This window comes from Xenopus laevis, chromosome 1S (genome assembly GCF_017654675.1).
Source record: "Xenopus laevis strain J_2021 chromosome 1S, Xenopus_laevis_v10.1, whole genome shotgun sequence".
Lineage (NCBI taxonomy): Eukaryota > Metazoa > Chordata > Amphibia > Anura > Pipidae > Xenopus > Xenopus laevis.
Window position 1 is genome coordinate 153,521,862 of NC_054372.1, and position 19,613 is coordinate 153,541,474.

Below are 19,613 nucleotides of genomic sequence, written 5' to 3' on the forward strand. Positions count from 1 at the left end.
AGAAAAGTTATGTAGTCATGATCTTGAGAACTCTACTGGGGGCCTGGGTTCTCTCTCTCTATGCTGGAGTTGTTGGGAACTTTGTTTGCACCCTACAATACTACCATATCTAGAATAGCCTCTTTAAAGTAGACTTAATATCAGTTGGGGCATTCTTCAATTTGGCTATTGTGCTAACCCTACGCACACTTTCTAGTTTTTACCTTCCTTTGTGATTGCTTACCATGTACACATTTTTTCCAAAAATAAAAAGCTTGCCCAGGTATGGTTAGCATGGGGGGCTAATAAATAAAAATCCTGCATGAGGGGCAACAAAGCAATATAATAGCTCTCTCTTATTTTCAAGAAATAATTACTTTGAACCTAAAAAAGTATGTGAATAATAATAAATTTGCCCCCTACTTGTGAGGCAGGGCCAAATGACAAAAACCATGCCCCGCCCATTGTACAAGCACTTGTTTTTTACATAGACTGCAATGATTCCACACAGTCAGGCTTATTGCCACAGGGGACAATCTTTCTTTTTGACCCTGCCCAATAAGGTTCTAGAAGTTGCACGTACAAAAGTGCACAAAGTGTACTTGCCTTTCAAATAAATTCAAGGTCAGAATCAGACCAATGGACAATATGTAAAAAATAAATAAAAGTAAGAGCTTCCTATCTGTGTTTAGAGAAAGGCTAACCTAAAGGATAGCCTTAATATTAAAGAAACAAGTTGTTTTTAGAGAGACTTTTTTTTTAAGACTTTGCTGAAGCATTTAAACAATACCACACAGAAGGTTACTGGTTAAATTAAGGAATGTTAGCATGGAACATAGTATTTGTACCTGGATAGAGAACTGGCTAAAAGATAGATTACAAAGAGTGGTGGTAAATGGAACATTTTTGAATTCCATTTTGGCAAAAATAATATAAATGCAAGTTATACACTAAATGGCACTGTGTTGGGAGTTTCCTTAACTGAGAAGGATCTAGGATTTGTCAGTATACCTGCCTCAAATTGCTGTGTTCCTACACATATTTGTTTTACAAATAGTTCAGATTAATATAAAATAGTCAACATATAAATAGCACCCCTAAAGAACAAAAACTACAGTGTTCTCTAAAAATAAGGAACAAACCATTAGATTGCATTGCCATTGTATGCTTAAGCAAATATAGTCTTTAATTGTCAAAGTAAAGAATAATTGAAATAACATATTATATCAATATAAAAGGAGCACTGACAATTCCTGGCAACATTATATAGGTAAAGTTAGAAGATACATTGCCCACTGACACGTAAAACCAGAAATACACACTGTACACAACCTTGGCACCTACATCTGCACTATAAACTCTATTTCTCAGCAAACTGAACACTCAGGTGCAAGCAATTTCCCATCATATCATCATTCAAGCCACCCAGGCAACAGAAATATGATATAATGATTGGGTCTAGTTGGGCCACAAAGAATGTGAAAAATAGATTTTGCTAAAGAATAGGTTTGCCTTGCCCACCTTTTACCAGATAATTAACTGGATGATTAGAAGTCACAACGTGTCTTACCTCTTTATCCATGCCTACGATTTGCCTCTTGGAAAGCTTTTCCAGCTCGATGGACGCGTTATTGGCATGAGTCTCCACCTCCTTCTGCAGCTTAAGGCGGTGCTCGTCCATCTCAGCCTTCAGCTTATTCTCCAAGGCGATCAGCTGCTTCTGGTGCTGGCGCCGCATCCGCTTATATCCTGACATCTGTTCCCGCAACTCGTTCTCCTGCTCATGCTCATGGATCTGCCTTGTAACCTATAAAGACACCAATATTTTATTTTTACTTCTTAAAAGATATTCTTGGGGGGTGGGTGGGAGAAACAGGTACGGCCAAAAGAATCTTATGATTCTTCAGGTTGCTTCAGTGCATTGGGATTCTGTACTACTTTACAGGTTACAGCAGCTATGCAAAATAGAGTAGATCTAGTCTCCCTAGCTCACCTCCTGGGTTCAGCTCATCTGCTTTATCCTCTCACATGTTTGGGGAAAAGGGGTTCTGCAGTAGATCTGTGAAATCTGATCAATGCAAAGGTGCTAGGATAGTCAAATGCCATTACAAAGCTAGCTGAATGGACATTGTTAGTGCAAGTCAATGCAGTAGCCCTATGATACAGAGTCACAGAACAGTAGGTGCCATCATAGCGGGATTTAGTCGCACAGGAAGAATCCCTGGTTCCATTCTCATTAAACGTTACTTGGGGCACTGCAAAGCTTTAATGAAGGAAAACGGTCATTACAAATGTGACTCTTAAGTCACAGGGCAAAGAAATAAGTGCAGCTTTAAACAAAAAATCAAAAACATACTCCACCCGCACATATAGCATTTATTCCCAGAGAGTAACTATGAACATGCTCACATTATCATACTGCCACATAGAGTAATGAGGTGCATAAAATCATCAAGAATGGGCAGTAAAAAAATTCAGCACATGAAGGATTAAGATTTTCAAGATTTGCACAGAATTACACAGGAAATCAGAATATGATGAAAAAAACTAATGGCTAGTCTATATAGTCTGTAAAATAATTGCAAAGTTCTGAAATGTATTCTATAACATGTATTTCTGAATAACTTTATTACTGAATTAGACCCTACCATGTAATGTTCTATATATTTCTCACCCTTTCTGTAGGAAAGAAATACCTCCCCAAGGACCCCTTTAATACCAAAAAGCTGTTCACAAACAGATTATAGTAGCCTTCCTCGATTACTAAAGCCCCCCCATACACTGGCCGATAAAAGCTGCCTACAGAGTCGGCAGCTTATTGGTCCATGTGTGAGGTCATCTGGCATGCGTTCAAAAGTCAGCCGGATGTCGATCGGGCAGGGTAAAAAAAAACAGTCGGAACGTGGCCGCATCTGTTCGTTGATGCAGTCCCATATAGCCTCCATTCTGATCCGATTGTTGGGCAACCTCAATGTGGGCATATCAGAGAGAGATCCGCTCGTTTGGTAACAAACAAGTGGATCTCCCTGTGTATGGCCACCTTTAGGGTCTTCATTACAGTATACTGTATGCATACAGGCATATGCAAACATTTATGGAACATTTAGTTATACTTGGATGAAATCTTTCTTAACTTGGGGTCCCCAGTCAGATTAAAAATATTTAAATATAAACATTCGTTTTTAGCATTGTGTTTCAGCGATTTGTAAAGCATGTGCACAGTACATACATTTTGGGGAAAACTACTGAGAAAAGACTGTAGCATGGTGCTCATTGAACAGCAACCCAGTCTGATACATTTTTTAAATAAAAGTGAAAAAACAGCCCTGGATAACAGATGAGTGACAAACAGCCCAGTGATTTTACCTTTTCTTGTCCTTTTATCTCGCAGTCCAATAAATGGTATATCTGGACATAGGAACAGATCTAAACCCTTAAATAAAGGAATGAACTAATGAAATTGTCTCTGATACTGAAGCCTACCTCAACCACTGCCCTTTTCTGGAACTTTTCTTAGACTATGAAGATAAATGGTCAAGACTTTACTATAGCTTCTCCCATCGGATTCTCCATTTTTAATGCAAAGCAAAATGACTCCTTTTCTAAATACTAAATGAAAAAATAGTTAAACAGTTAGAGGCCTATTTATCAAAGGTCGAATTTATGTGAGTTTTTAAAAACTCCCCTAAACTCCCATGAACTCGAAATTCGATGAATCAAAATTTATTAAAAAAAACTGAATTTTTCAAACTAGGGTGAATAGGATTGACCCAAAAATTTTGAATGTCAGGGAGGCAGCAAACAACTCCAAATTGATCCCTGAACGTCTCCCATTGACTTAAACAGCAATTCAACAGGTTTTAGGTGGCGAATAGTCAAATTCGAGTTCTTAAAGGGCCAGTGTATGATAAATCTCAAATCGAATTCGAATTTTTTGAAAAACTCGAATCTAACTTCAATAACCCCCTAGTCGAATTTGACAGATTTGACCATAAAAAAAAGTTCAGGGTCAGATTTTAAGTTCCAGGTTCCATCACTTCTTAATGGAACAATTGATGGAAGGGTTACATTCGACTGTGATTATTTAGCAGTTTGTATTTCTGTACCTTTTCTACATAAGCCTAACTAAATGTACTCATGTTAAAAAGGGGGTATAGTTTCCCTTAAAAGGAGTCTAAACTCAAAAATATAAATTGATGACAATTTTCACAGTGTACTTCTCTGAGCACTTTTTCAATTATAGTTTTATGCTGCTAGGCGGGCTTCAACTCAACAGCTCTTTTTTAAGGCCCTAGATCAGTGATCCCCAGCCAGTGGCTTCAAAGCAGGTAATTATTTTTCAATTCCTGACTTGGAGACAAGTTTTAGTTGTATAACATCAGATGTAGTGCCAAACAGAGCTTCTTAGGCTGTCAGTCAACAAAGGGGTTACCAAAATAGCCAATAACAATCCTTATTTAACACCCCAAGTAACTTTTGTCATGCTTGCTTTATTATGCCACTCTCAAATTGAATGTGACTCATGGGTAACAGAGGATGGGAACCCCTGCCCTAAAGTATCAGTGAACCAAAAAGTCTTTGCATTGTCTATGCACTGGGTTCAGTTATGCCTAGGCTTGCAGACTCTCCGTTTTACCAAAAGCCTGGTAATAAAAAAACAGAAAATGAATAGTAAGTGTGCTCAGAGAAACACAAAATATCAGTTTTTTGCCTTTAGAACCTCTTTAAACACCACATTTGTCATAAGCCTTGCAGGATGCACTACGGAATTCCCTTAGACTATTACTGTGGGACTGATGAAAAAGCAGGCCTTAAAGGAGACATATTGTGTAAAAAAGGAAACGGTCAGTGCATTATACTCTTCTAACTATGCAAGGAATGTGCTGAAAAAATGTGTTTGGGGCTGGTTTATTGAAAACCCCAAATAACCCTGCCATGTCCTACCCACTGAATTCTCTGGCGGTGCAGGGGAGCAGGCGGCACTCATCTCACTGCACTGTAGGATAGGAACCAATCAACAGTTAGGCTGACCTGCTAGGGAACTGAAGCCTGTCTTTGCTTGTGTTACTGGAGGGCTGTGACTGTCTATCCCCCTCCTACTGTGCTTCTTGCAGGGACAGTTAAGACATGCCGCCCATTTAAAACATGGACGATTACAGATCTATGAGATGCTCCAATAAAGGGGGCATATTTGAAGATAATTTTTAAAACCAGCACTACGTATTATTCATTATTGCCGACAAAACAATAATGTTTTTTAAATATCCTAAATGTCTCCTTTAAAAAGGCAATGTCAACCTAAAAATAATTTTTGCCAAATAAAAGAAAACTTTTTTCAAGCAAATTTGCAATATACATTCGTTACAATTTTGCTATGATTTTAAGTTTTTTCTGTATATATCTTGATAGTTAATGCAGTGTTTGTCTATTCCAGGGGTCCCCAACCTTTTTTTTTACCTGTGAGCAACATGCAGATGTAAAAGGAGTTCAGGAGCAACACAATAATGAATAATATTCCTGGGGTGCCAAATAAGTGCTGTAAGTGGCCATTTGGTAGCCCCTATGTGGACTGGCAGCCTACAGGAGGTTCTGCTTATACAGCTAAACTTGCCTCCAAGCCAGAAATTCAAAAAGAAGCATCTGCTTTCAGGCCACTGGGAGCAACATCCAAGGGGTTGTAGAGCAACATGGTGATCGCGAGCCACTGGTTGGGGGATCACTGGAATTTTCAGTATTTCTGCATAAATATGATCTGTTTTTCAAATTAGTCATACTACTAGATAACGAAAAACCAATTAAGCAAATGCGTCAAAAATAACATACTTGTTCATTCATTTATATTTTTAAGACATCACAGACTTAAAAGAGCGGCATACCCCCTTTAAAAAAATAATGAACAGGAATTGAGCTGAACATACAATATATAGTGTATAATGTACACCCTATTATAAAATAAATATAAGTCACAGAGGAGATTCAAGGCTATATAAAAGCACAAGGCCAAAGGCACATGCACACTATTCATCAGGAGGCTAGGTGGGTGCTTTGGTGCTCCCCATGTGTAATTGCTAAGACTCAGCATTAATTGCCTGTTCCAGCAACAACATTGCCTGTCATTACTCCTATACATGTCTGCCTTTTCATGTCATGGAACTCTGAGGTGACTTCCAATATCATCATATTTTACAATACAGAGTACATTATTTATTATAATAAACACGTTTTAGTGAGACGTGGCAAAAATGACATTAATAAGCACTGATTACAACAGATGACATCACTAAGAAAGGTTTATAAGGATATAATTTATAGGGATATAACGGACTCATGCTAACAAATCGTCACAGAGTGAAAAGGACTGGGTTGTATACAGGTAATCTAATGGTCTACCTCATAGGACAAACCAGGGTAGCTTCAATCTCCCATTTGAACTGTTTAGCTCAAGAAATATACAAAAAAAAAAATCAGATTTTCCATGACATCAATAAAAAGTATGTTTATCACAAGCCCTATTCAGTGTACTCGTGTTGGTCTAGGCGGGGGTATACCGTCTCTTTAAGGCTACTATCTCCAGAGACCTTCATTTTCCTGTGTCCATCATATCACTGTTGCCCCCTAGTTGTGGACACAAGAGAAAAACTGATCAAAATCTGTAAAGAAGGAATGCTCAAATTGTGGTGAAAGAACCTCAATCAACTGCTAGACAAATAAAAGCTGGCCTACACAAAGTAGCCTCTAGGATAGAGTTCACTAAAACACACCTAAACAAGCAAACATCCTTCTAGTAGAAAGCCCTGCGGACAGAAGATATGAAATTTTCAGGGAAGTGCATGACCTCGGTTTATGAGGGGGAAATAAAGCCTTTTAAGGGATTGTTCATCTTCCAAATATTTTTTTCAGTACAATTGTTTTTGGATTGTTTACCAGAAAAAAAATCCTTTTTCAAATTGCTTTTTTAAAATGTTTTAATTGTTTTTCCAAAATTGAAGTTTAAAGGTTATTGTTCCCCCTCTGGTGTTTGTCTGGCCACTCAGTAATCCAGTTACTGTACATATTCTGAAATATTAAAATTTACTACATTAGTAGATACATTTTTCAGCAGTCTGTGGAATAGTTTCCTTTAAAGGAAAACTATAACCCCTAAACAATGTAGGTCTCTATAGAAAGACATTGCATCAAACAGCTCATATGTAAAACCCTGCTTCATGTAAATAAACCATTTTCATAATAAAATACTTTTCTTGTAGTATGCGCCATTGGGTAATCATAAATAGAAAATTGCCATTTTAAAAAATAAAAGCCACCCCCTGGGATCGTACGATTCACCGTGCACACAAACAAACTATACTTCTTAGGTCACATGAACCAATTAAAAGACAGTTGAGTCTTTTGATTCAACACCTCTTCCTGTTACAGTCAGAGCTGTAGTATTTCTGGTCAGGTGATCTCTGAGGCAGCACACAGACCATCACAAAATGGGGGTTCAAGGCAAGAGATGTAAAAGGGTAATATTTACTTAAATATATATTCCAGTTGGGTAAGATTTTTTTAATATGCCATTTAATTTGTTAATCTGTTGCTTAAGTATTCATTTTGGGGTATAGCTTTCCTTTAATGGAACTCCACAGGGCCAGAGATTACTGATATGAAATGTCCGCACAATGTTGGCGAGCCACAGGCGGGTTTGAACTCCCTGTCCATGACCTTCTAGTGTCCCACTTCTGTCTCCACTCCCACCTTTTTATATTTTTGTGTCTGTGTGTCCCACTCCCTTCCATGACATCAGAGCAGGGTGGAGTGGGTCAAGTGCTGCAGGGCAACTTTTAGTTAACCTGCACATCACTACCAAAGATAAGAAATGTATCAACTTCTGTATTAATTTAGAACAATTTACCGAGTTGGTACCCCCCCCTCCCAGAGCCGCTTTAGAAAAACAGAAAAGGAGGAAAAAGTGAAACTTTAAACTTTCATATTAGAAAAAGGGTCACAAGTAGAAAATAATTTATAATCTATCTAACTGAACTGAACTGAACTGAAGAAACCATCCCTACAGTCAATCATGCAGGATATTCTCCTTGTTTTGGGACTTGCTGCATTTGGATTTGGGTGCCTTAGCTCATAAAAAGAGGAGATTACCAATGTCTTTAGAAGATCATATTGAACCCACTGGCAAAAATACATGTCTCCACTAAAGATCATGGGTCTTCCAGGAGGACAATGACCCAAAGCACAATTTCCCAGGAATAGTTAGAGGTGTATCAAAATTCGAATTTGAGAGAACTTTGTTCTCTACTTCTACTTTGAAGAAGACTCACAATTTTAAAAAAAAAAAAACTGGAATGATTGCTTATTTATGAAAAAAACAATTGAATACAATTGTGAAAAAAACCTTTTAATATCTCAAATTTTTTGAGTTTATAGGCTTACAAAAAAACTTGAATTTGTGAGTTTGTAAATCCAATTTAAAAAAAGGGCTTGAATTTTGCCTTGGACAACTCTCATTGATTCTACATGAACTCACCAGATTTTAGATGCCAATTTCTTACATTCAAGTTTGTGGTTTGCTATTGCTTAATATTAGGGATGCACCGAATCCACTATTTTGGATTTGGCCGAACCCCTAAACCTTTGCGAAAGATTCGGCCGAATACCGAACCGAATCTGTATATGCAAATTAGGGGTGGGAACATTTTTTACTTCCTTGTTTTGTGACTAATAGTCATATGATCCCCCTCCCCATCCCTAATTTGCATATGCAAATTAGGATTCAGTTCAGCCAGGCTGAAGGATTCGGCCGAATCCTGCTGAAAAGGACCGAATCATGGATTCGGTGCATCCCTACTTAATAAATTTAATATACTTAATATATTTTTGAAAATATAATTCGAATTTGTGAGTTTTTGTGCAAAAAAAATAAGAATCATCGCAAAAATTCAAATTCGAACCTTGATAATTCACCACCATAATTTCAATATGCAGGATTGTTGCAAAATTGCTGGTAACGAGTCTAGCTCAAAGTCACATTAAGCCCATGTGGAGAGATCCTTCAAATCTGGGAGAACAGGGAGCAGTTTACAAAAGAAGTGGTCCAAACTGTCAGTAGAGAGGTGCAAAATCTCCTAAAATGTTAATTCAACTCAGCTTGCCGTAGATACATCTATTAGAGTAATTTGGGTGTTATTTAAAAAGTGCAAAGGTGCCAATAGTTTCGGCCATGATTGAATAGTTTTCCAAGTTAAACTAGATGATTTTTCAGGAAATGCCTCTAATAAGCAGCATCCGTCATTTAGAGAAAATTGAGATTAGCTGGAGTTGAAAGAGTTAACCAACATCTACAGAATTGTGAAGGAGTAGTATTATTTATAGTGTAAAAATAAAAACTGGGTACATAAATAGGCTGTATAAAATAAAAATTATGTTTCTAATATAGTTAGTAAGCCAAAAGTAAGGCTGGAGTGACTGGGTGTCCAACATAATAGCCAGAACACTATTTCCTGCTTTTCAGTTCTCTAAAGTCGCTGACTGATTAAGAGTTAAAGAAAAACTATACCCCCTAAACCATGTAGGTCTCTATAGAAATATATTGCGAAAATAGCTCATATGTAAAACCCTGCTTCATGTAAATAAGCCATTTTCACAATAATATACTTTTTAGTATTATGTGCCATTGGGTAATCATAAATAGAAAATAGCCATTTTAAGAAATAAGGGCCGCCCCCTGGGATCGTATGATTCACGGTGCACACAAACAAACCAAACAAACTATACTTGTTAGGTCACGAGCCAATTAACAGACAGAGTTCTGTCTTTTGCATGGCTTTATGAAGAATAGGTCATGTCAGACAAATGTGATTGCTTTTTATGATGAGGTAAGTAAGATGCTGGACAGTGGGGGGGCAGTAGATGTGATCAATTTGGATTTTGCCAAAGCGTTTGATACTGTGCCCCACAAACGATGTCTTTCTAAACTAAGGTCTGTTGGGCTTAATGAAGTCGTTTGCACATGGATAGGAAACTGGCTACAGGATCGGGTACAGAGGGTGGTTGTTAATGGTACATTGTCTACTTGGAGTAAGGTTCTTAGTGGGGTCCCCCAGGGCTCGGTATTGGGTCCACTTTTATTTAACTTGTTCATTAATGACTTAGGGGAGGGTATTGTAAGTAATGAATCAGTGTTTGCAGATGACACAAAACTATCCAGCCCAATTAATTCCATCCAGGATGTGGAATCCTTGCAACACGATCTTGGCAAACTGGCAATCTGGGCAGCTAAGTGGCAAATGAGATTCAATGTTGAAAATGGAAAGTCATGCACCTGGGATGTAAAAATATCCAAGCCACTTATACCCTTACTGGGACTGCACTAGGCAAATCCATTATGGAAAAGGACCTTGGAGTCCTTGTAGATGATAAACTTGACTGTAGCAAGCAATGCCAGTCAGCAGCATCAAGGGCAAATAAGGTCTTGAGCTGTATTAAAAGGGGCATAGAGTCAAGGGAGGAGGGGGTCATTCTTCCACTGTATAGAGCACTTGTAAGGCCCCATCTAGAATATGCCGTACAGTTTTGGTCTCCATCACTCAAACAGGACATTATTGAATTAGAGAGGGTATAGAGAAGGGCAACTAAGCTGGTAAAAGGTATGGAAAATCTTAGCTATGAGGAAAGACTTGCCAAATTGGGAGAAGAGGCGCTTAAGGGGTGATATGATAACTATGTATAAATATATAAGGGGATCCTTAAATAATCTCTCAAATGCTTTATTTACCAGTAGGTCTTTCCAGCTGATACAAAGTCACCCATTCCGATTAGAAGAAAGAGGTTCCGCCTAAATATTCGGAAGGGGTTTTTTTACAGTGAGAGCTGTGAAGATGTGGAATTCTCTCCCTGAATCAGTTGTACAGGCTGATACATTAGATAGCTTTAAGAAGGGGTTGGATTTTTAGCAAGTGAGGGAATACAGGGTTATGGGAGATAGCTCATAGTATAAGTTGATCCAGGGACTAGTCCATTTTTGGAGTCAGGAAGGAATTTTTTCCCCATCTGAGGCAAATTGGAGAGGCTTTTTTTTTTTGCCTTCCTCTGGATCAACTAGCAGTTAGGCAGATTAAAAAACTAGAAAAGATTGAACTTGATGGACGTGTGTCTTTTCAACCTTGCTTACTATGTTTTGCTTCCACATTTCTTCCTGTTACAGTAGTATTTCTGGTCAGGAGATCTCTGCGGCAGCACACAGACCATCACAAAATGTGGCTCAAGGTTAGAGATGTAAAAGGGCTATGTTTACTTAAATATATGTACCAGTTTGGTGAGATTCTTTAATATGCCACTTAATTTGAAATAAACTTTGTTGCTATAGTAATCATTTTGGAGGTATAGTTTTCCTTTAAGGACGGCCACATGGAACATAACTGTTCAGTGAGTTTGCAATTGATCCTTAGTATGAAGCTCAGATTCAAAAGCAACAGATATGACCCATGTGCCCCTGGTAACTTGGTTGGTTACTGGAATTGGATCACGACAGCCTTTATAGATTACATTTCAGTTTACTGGAGTAAGAATAATGTTTTGGGGCTGTTTTCATGGTTCAGACTAGGGACCCCTATTCCAGCAAAAGCAAATCTACACTACGGGGTATAATAATATTTAAAACTCTGTGCATCCTAGTTTTTGAGACAGTTTGGGGAAGGCCCACTCCTGATTTACCAGAATGTATTCTAGAGTGGTAAAGAACTAGTTTGCCAATAATTGTCTGAAATATGTTGGAAATGTTCTGAAATATGTTGGAAATTGTTCAACCAACAAGCCGTTTCTAGAATTTTCAAAACTTGATCTTTATCTTTCATTATTATATTCTAGTCAAAGATACTTTTAGCTACATTTTTATATTTAGGTTAACTTTAGTAACTCATCAAAGGATCCACTTATAACCACTGAAGTGTTTCTTGGCCTAGAAATCATTTTTAGGTTCTGCAGTCCAACACTGCTCAGCTAGTGAGCCTATTAAACACTGTACAACAGTAGCTGGATTTCAACATATTGTCATAAAAAGAAGCCAGTGGAGCAACTTTGGCATGCAGATCAGACCGGTTTTAAGAAGGATCCAGGATTCGCCCTTTTTCAGCAGGATTCGGCCGAATCCTTCTGCCCGGCCGAACCAAATCCTAATTTGTGCAAATTAGGGAAGGGAGGGAAACTATGCAATTCCTACCTATTTACATTAAACCGGATATTTATAATTGTCTCCAAAGAATTTATACAGAAACATAATGGTTAATTTGGCAGCCTCTTCCATATCGTGTCCCGAGGTCACCCACCTCAAAGGCCTGCGCTAATGGAACACACAAAAGCATGGCAACAATACCTTACTGGTCCTTTGGGGTAATAGCCGGTAACGGCTGTAATGCGTTTAATAGGGCTGCATTATTTTCCGTTTTAATTGGCCCAAAAATGCATTAGTATAGCACCCAAAACAACTCCTCACAGAATAACACTGCAATCACCTGACTGGTACTAGCATACCTCCCAACATTTTGGAAGTAAAAAGAGGGACAAAAAATATTTTCGCACGAAAAGCGAAATTTTTTGACCATGCTCTTTCTGTGGCCACACCCCCTAATTACCATGTTCATTTTACAAAATTTGGCAGGTTATTTAAGTTTGAAAATATTTCTCCTTATCTAAACTGTTTTTTTGTGTCTCAAAATTGTTACAAAGTATCTTATTTGCAGGCAAAGTGACCAGGGATGGCTGCCTACACACCAATATTACAATTAAAAAATACACTTTTTGGGATTGAAATGAAATTTTATATGGTATATAATTCCTTTAAAACAGCCGCATTCACTGCTCATACGCTGGCGACACAATTAGAAATTTAAGGAATTCACTGGCATCTAATAAGTGCAGAATAAAAACTGTGCCCCCAGCCTTTAATGACTTTTAATAGTCCTTGGCCAGTAGAAGTTACTTTTACTATTTTTTTTAACTACAAACAGGCCACAGTTGCCACAGTGGTGCACCTACAGTAATATGAATCCAACTGTTGACCGTGGGTAAGACAGACCTGTTGAGAAAGGCCTGCCTTAACCAATGGGATTTGCATGATGACATAATATATATATATAAGATAGGTAGGGCAGGTAGCCTACCAGCATGTTTAATTTGTTTTTACTCATGGAGGAAATGTACACAAAGCACAAGTGGAACACAGAAACTCAACACAGAGAATGCCCAACGCCATTGAGCCTTTAGTTATGGTCCAGTCCCTGCTAAATTGAAGAGTAAAAGAAGGATCAAGTAGCAATTTAAAAGCTTCTTTTTTATTAGAAGCAGTGCTGCTTGCTTTAAGTATTTAAATATGCAATTTTTAAGCATACCTAAAATTCACATTAAAATGTGTAAATTATTTTATAGTGTTGCAAAGCAGTTTTCTCTATGTAACTTGCCCAAAAACAACCAGCATGTCTGTTGGTCTGTCTCCTCCTAATTGATTTGTCCCCTCCATTCAGCTCAATGAACCCCTCTTGCACTGCTTGCTGTTTTTTTTTTCCTTTTTAGTTTTGAAGCTTTGTAGGTAATAAAACAATTTTCTCCAGGCAATCAAGAGAAGTTTGTAGGCAAATCTTAGTACTAGTTCTGAGTGAACTTGTTGAAGCCTGCCTTCATCCAAAGAGTTTCATATCATCCACCACAAGTTGCCCTATCACAAAGATGTCCAAAAGGTAGACTGTGATCTTTAGATGTCTACAGAACAATTTATACAGTTCCCAGGAATATCTGAGTACTGGGGTGTTTTCTGAACAAAGATTTTTATTGAAGCAGTATTCAGATGTATGGAATTAAATCAAATGTGAAAAACTGGCTGTGCAAAAATGTGGGTACCCTTGTAATTTTGCTAATTTGAACTGCTCAATACTGATTACTGGCAACACCAAACTGGTTGGATTAGCTCGTTAAGCCTTGAACTTCAAAGGCAGGTGTGTCCAACCATGAGAAAAGGTATTTAAGTTGGCCAATTGCAAGTTGTGCTTCTGTTTGACTCTCCTCTGAAGAGTGATGGCATGGGATACTCCAAGCAACTCTCAAAAGATCTGAAAACAAAGATTGTCCAGTATCATGGTTCAGATGTTTAAACTGCCAGTTTAAACTGTAAGGAATGTAATCAGGAAATAGAAGGCCACAGGCACAGTTGCTGTAAAACCCAGGTCTGGCAGGCCAAGAAAAATACAGGAGCGGCATATGCAGAGGATTGTGAGAATTGTTACAAACAACCCAAAGATCACCTCCAAAGACCTGCAAGAACATCTTGCTGCAGATGGTGTATCTGTACATCGTTCTACAATTCAGCACAATTTGCACAAAGAACATCTGTATGGCAGGGTGATGAGAAAGAAGCCCTTTCTGCACTCACGCCACTAACAGAGTCGCTTGTTGTATGCAAAAGCTCATTTGGATGAGCCACAGTCATTTTGGAACAAAGTAATTTGGACTGATTGAGTTATTTGGTCATAACAAAAAGCACTTTTCAAGAACATTTCAAGAAAAACACCTGCTACCTACTGTCAAATTTGGTGGAGGTTCCATCATGCTGTGGGGCTGTGTGACTAGTTCAGGGACTGGGGCCCTTGTTAAAGTTGAGGGTTGGATTAATTCAACCCAATATAAACAAATTCTTCAGGATAATGTTCAAGCTTCAGTCACAAAGTTACGCAGGGGTTGGATATTCCAACAAGACAATGACCCTAAACACACTAGAAATCTACAAAGTTATTATGGAGAAGGAGAAGTACAATATTCTGGAATGGCCGTCACAGTCCCACTTGAATATCATCGGAAATCAATGGGATGATTTGAAGCAGGCTGCCATCAAATTTAACTGAACTGGAGAGATTTTGTATGGACGAATGGTCAAAATTCAGAATCCAGACACTCATCAAAGGCTATAGGAGGCGTCTAGAGGCTGTTACATTTGCAAAAGGAGGCTCAACTAAGTATTGATATAATATCTCTGTTGGGATGCCAAATATATACACTTGTCTAATTTTGTTATGATGCATATTGCATTTTTACTGTTACTCCAATAAACTTTATGTCACTGCTGAAATACTACTGTTTCCATAAGGCATGTTATATATTAAAAGGAAGTTGCTACTTTGAAAGCTCAGCCAATGATAAACAAAACTCCAAAGAATTAAGAGGGGTTCCCAAACATTTGTATATGACTGTATAGTCAAATAAATTAGCTCACTTGCCTGAATGTTTTTTAATTTTCAGATTTCAAATTTCAGATTTGTAACAAAATTACGTAAGAAATCTCTGTTTGCTTAAATATAGCAATAGACTTTTATTTGTTCAATGAAGATAACGAAGTTACATTTTCATGTAACCTTTGGAATTAATGCTGCAGTGGTGGCAGAGCTGTACTGGGTATGAGCACTAACTGCAAAATGCACATTTGTAATTGCTAAGCACCCTTGCCCTAGAACAGGGGTGTCCAAAAGGTAGACCGGGATCTACCAGTAGACTTTTAGCTGGTGATCAGTAGATCTCAAGACACGGTCAACAAACAGCTTGTCTAATTCACCCTCCTGTTTTATGCTTTTCATTAATATATGTATTTAGACAGGGTTAGATAAGAAATAGTGGTTTAACTATAGCAATATACATTTTCAATAAAATCAATATTTTAAGTAATATTTTCCATGGAACAGATCTATTTCCATGGATGTTGATCATAATGGGACAACATCATTAAAAGTAGACCTTGTGTTAGTGAAGTATAGGCACTCCTGCCCTAGAACATTACTTGCAGCTAAAATGTAAATAGCCTGGGGCAGGCACACAGAACACTTTGTTTTCCGAAGTCGCCCATAATTGCCTCACGAGGAAACTTCGCCTGACTTCGGAAAACTTAGCTTTCCGTGTGCCTGCCCCCAGGCGATTTAAATTTTAGCCGACGGAAGGCAAATCGGGGAGATTAGTCGCCGCAAAGAAGAGGAGATTTGTCGCCTGTGTGGCCAGACCCTAAAAAAACTTTTTTACCTCACAAAGTAGTGGAACATCATCACTTAGATATGTTTTCAGTCAGTTTCAATACTGAATCACTGAAAATGCAAACACATTTATATAAGGTGGCCACAAAATGGATAATCTTTACAGTACTAATACTGTGCAACTGCCTATTTGGGCTGTTGGGCTGTTGGCTCGAAGGACCAGTTATTAAAAGGACAGAGAAGTTTTCACATCTGCTGATGTACCATGCACCTGCCAATAAGGTCCATAAAGAGATATTTTGAGTTTGGACACATTTGCAAAATCTAAAATTGACAAATTGACAAATGTAAAAAATAAACACAGACAGTTTCATGTGGATGCAGCTCCTCAGCAATGTCAAGTGAATGAATATTGCTCTCTAATTACAACACCCTAAACAATTCTGAGAACCAATGAGGTCTTTATATAAATCACACCAAGATGGAAGCCTGGACCATAAAGCTCCAATTTGCACTGTAATGCTATTTATCAGTAATATTTCAATTAGAAACATAAGCAAACTTCATTCACTGCATTTCATATAGTATTTATTGAGGAGCTGTTTTACATCAGTCCCTTGATTGACAACGTACTATACATATTAAAGGCAATAATTATTTATTTATTTCTTCAAACTACTGTACCTACCAGTACAATTTTTTTGAGACTGGCTAGCCTCACTGTAGGAACCTTCAATAAAACTGAAAATATACAGATATATACATCTACCCTCCACTGCCAAATAAGATATGCTTTTAAGTGTTGGGATAAACAACCACTAGTAAAAGTAGCTTGTGCCAGTTATCCCACTCACAGCTTCTTCAGGTACAAACAAGCAAGCACTAATACCACTAAACCCAACAAATATAAACCCTTCACCATGCTTTGGCACCAAAGTCCATTGCTAAGCAACCAGCATGTAATTCTATACTATCAATTCAATTGGTATACCCAAAGGGAAATGGAGAACAAAGAGAAAGAGGAAAAAATTAAAGGCAGAAAGAGGTATAGAGGGGTAGAAGTCCAAGATCAAAGTTAGAATATGTCAGGACACAAGGAAAGATTAAAATCAAAGCAACAAACTTGGTGCACAGCCACCTTTATTAGCGCCTACTTGCCAGCCCCAAACCTATTAGCAATGTTCCCTCCAATTTTTCTATAGGCCCATATTGACCCACTCAGGTGCATCCCACAGTCAAATGTAAATTCTTTTGCCGGCAAGTCGCCCCATAATTAAAATGCCCAAAACTGTAAACGCAGCATCCCTTATTCACAGTTCCTATGCACTATATGAAATAACGGTGACTGAAAAATCACAGAAACAACTGCAGGAGACCTATAAGAGATTTCAAGACGGGCAGGAAGGAGAACTTTAGAGACAACTTTAGAGAGCCCTAACACATCCCAAGAAAAATTATCGTTAAAGGAAAAACACAAACTCCAATAATTTGATTCTTATTACAAAATATTCTTAGATAAAAAAATTGAAACCAAAGCGTATAGGATATTCTGGAGAAAATGCACTATGTAGGTAAAACTAAAGGGGCAACGAATTGACTCGCAGAACAGAAATTGGGCTGCTATTGATGCCCAGACTTACCACGTGTAGATCTATGTTTACAGCGCTGCGAAATATGTTGGCGCTCTATAAATAAATGTTAATACTAGAAAGGTTCCTCACCCAAACACAGGCAAACCATTTAGGATCCAACATAGACTTACCTGCACATCAACATACACGGTATACACTGTGATGTGCCCATGTGGCCTATATTAAGTGGGCAAAGCTACAACTCCCCTAAGCAAAAGAATTGCAAATCACAGATAGCCCATCAGTAAGGCAATAAAAGAAAAGACTGCTAAACAGCCAGTGGTGAGACACTTTTTAAAAATGGGTCATGGTTTACCTACATTTCAATGTATGCCAATAGACTTCCAATCTCCGTTATCTAGACGAGGTCTAGAGGGACTTATGGGGTAATGTAATAAAAAGCATAACGTTTACCCAGGGGCAGTAACCCATAGCAACCAATCGGCAGAATTTATTAGTCACCTGTTTAAATACAAGCATCTTGGTGCCTTATATTGCATACTGGGGTGAGTCTTGCTTAAACGCGAACCACAATGGATCTATCGGTTGGACACTTTTGCCCCCCATGGGCTAAATGAAACCTTGCTGATAGGCTGTTTTGTCTAAACCTAACATGATTTAAAGGAACAATAGCACCAAAAAGAAAAGTAATGAAAATATAATGTACTGATGCCCCGCACTGGTAAAACGGGTGTGTTTGTTGCAGAAACTCTACTATAATTTATGTAAATAAGCTTTTGTGTAGCTATGGGGGCAGCTATACAAAGCTGAAAAGGACAAAAGACGTATACTACAAAGATTATATGTTATCTGCTGTGTATCCTGTGCTTGAATGGCTGCCCCCATGGCCACACAGCAGCTTATTTATATCAACTATTTTTACTGTTTCTGAAACAAACTCACCAGTTTTACCAGTGCAGCACAACAGTACATTGTCATTCCTTTAAAAAACTTTCATCTTTTGGTGTTACTATTCCTTTAATCAGAGTTTAGCCATAGATGTTTTTCCCTTTAATAGTATTGATTTGTCGTGGTTAGTTGCCTTATGCATTAACACTATGGTCTTGGCCTCTATTCATGGACATCAAAGCTCTCTCCAGGTTTATTTTGTTATCTTGTTGCTTTATTACACTGTAAGGAAACCTACAGAATAGTTACTTTAGTTACAAACTAGGACCGAACTTTACATAGCTACACATAATGGGTGTGCATGAAACAGTATGTCTTCTTTTCACTCAACTCTCTGGAACCCTGTCATGCCCTATATTGTTGGGAACCTTTGTAACAGTGTTAAGTGGGTTAGGATCAAAATAACCATAGTTTGTATTCAGCATGGCCCTTTGGTTGCCTAAACAGTTTTGTGGGCATTTTAATTAGAGCAACTTGCCGGCAAAAGAATGTACATGTGACTGTGGCTAAGCTCACAGCACCTTATAAGCCTGGACAGGTGTAAAACCCAAGACCAGAGCTCCTGATATGCGACATGGTGCTGCCTAGCAATCAAACACTAACAAGGTGGCGGCTTACGGAGAACAGGTATGCTGGACGCACACCCACTACTGCCCTGTGATACAGTGTTCGATACGAAGTGGATACTCAATAGGTTTGGGGCTTGCAAATAGGTGTAAATAAGGGTGGCTGTGCACCAAATTTGCTACTTTGATTTTAAGCTTTTCTCTTTGATCTTCTAATCTTTGATCTTGGGCTTATACCCCTCTATATCCATTTCTGCCTTTCCTTTTTTCCTTTCCTCTTTCCCTTACCTCTACATTTCTCATGCACCCACAAGCTTTCCTTTGGGTATATATCGATTGAATTGATGGTATGGAATTACATGGTGGTTGCTTAGCAACAGACTTTGTGCCAAAGCACGGTGAAGGATTTATCTTTGTTTGGTTTATAGGGTCTCTTTTTGCTTGTATGTACTCTCCTGAAGAAGATCCGAGTGGGGGATCGAAACGTCAAGCTTAGTTAAATAAAAAATAAATACTTATACATAAATCCTGTG

General features: G+C 38.2%; 1 protein-coding gene across 14 annotated transcripts in view; it reads right to left on the reverse strand.

Moving 5' to 3' along the window:
- The window catches only part of taok3.S (TAO kinase 3 S homeolog), a 113,710-nt gene that overhangs the window by 30,791 nt on the left and 63,306 nt on the right, over positions 1 to 19,613 (reverse strand). For all 14 annotated transcript variants that reach the window (XM_041580399.1, XM_018244250.2, XM_041580398.1 and 11 more), the window contains one exon: positions 1,550 to 1,786. In XM_041580399.1, coding sequence (XP_041436333.1) covers positions 1,550 to 1,786 — 237 coding nt within the window. The remainder of the gene's footprint in view (positions 1 to 1,549; positions 1,787 to 19,613) is intronic.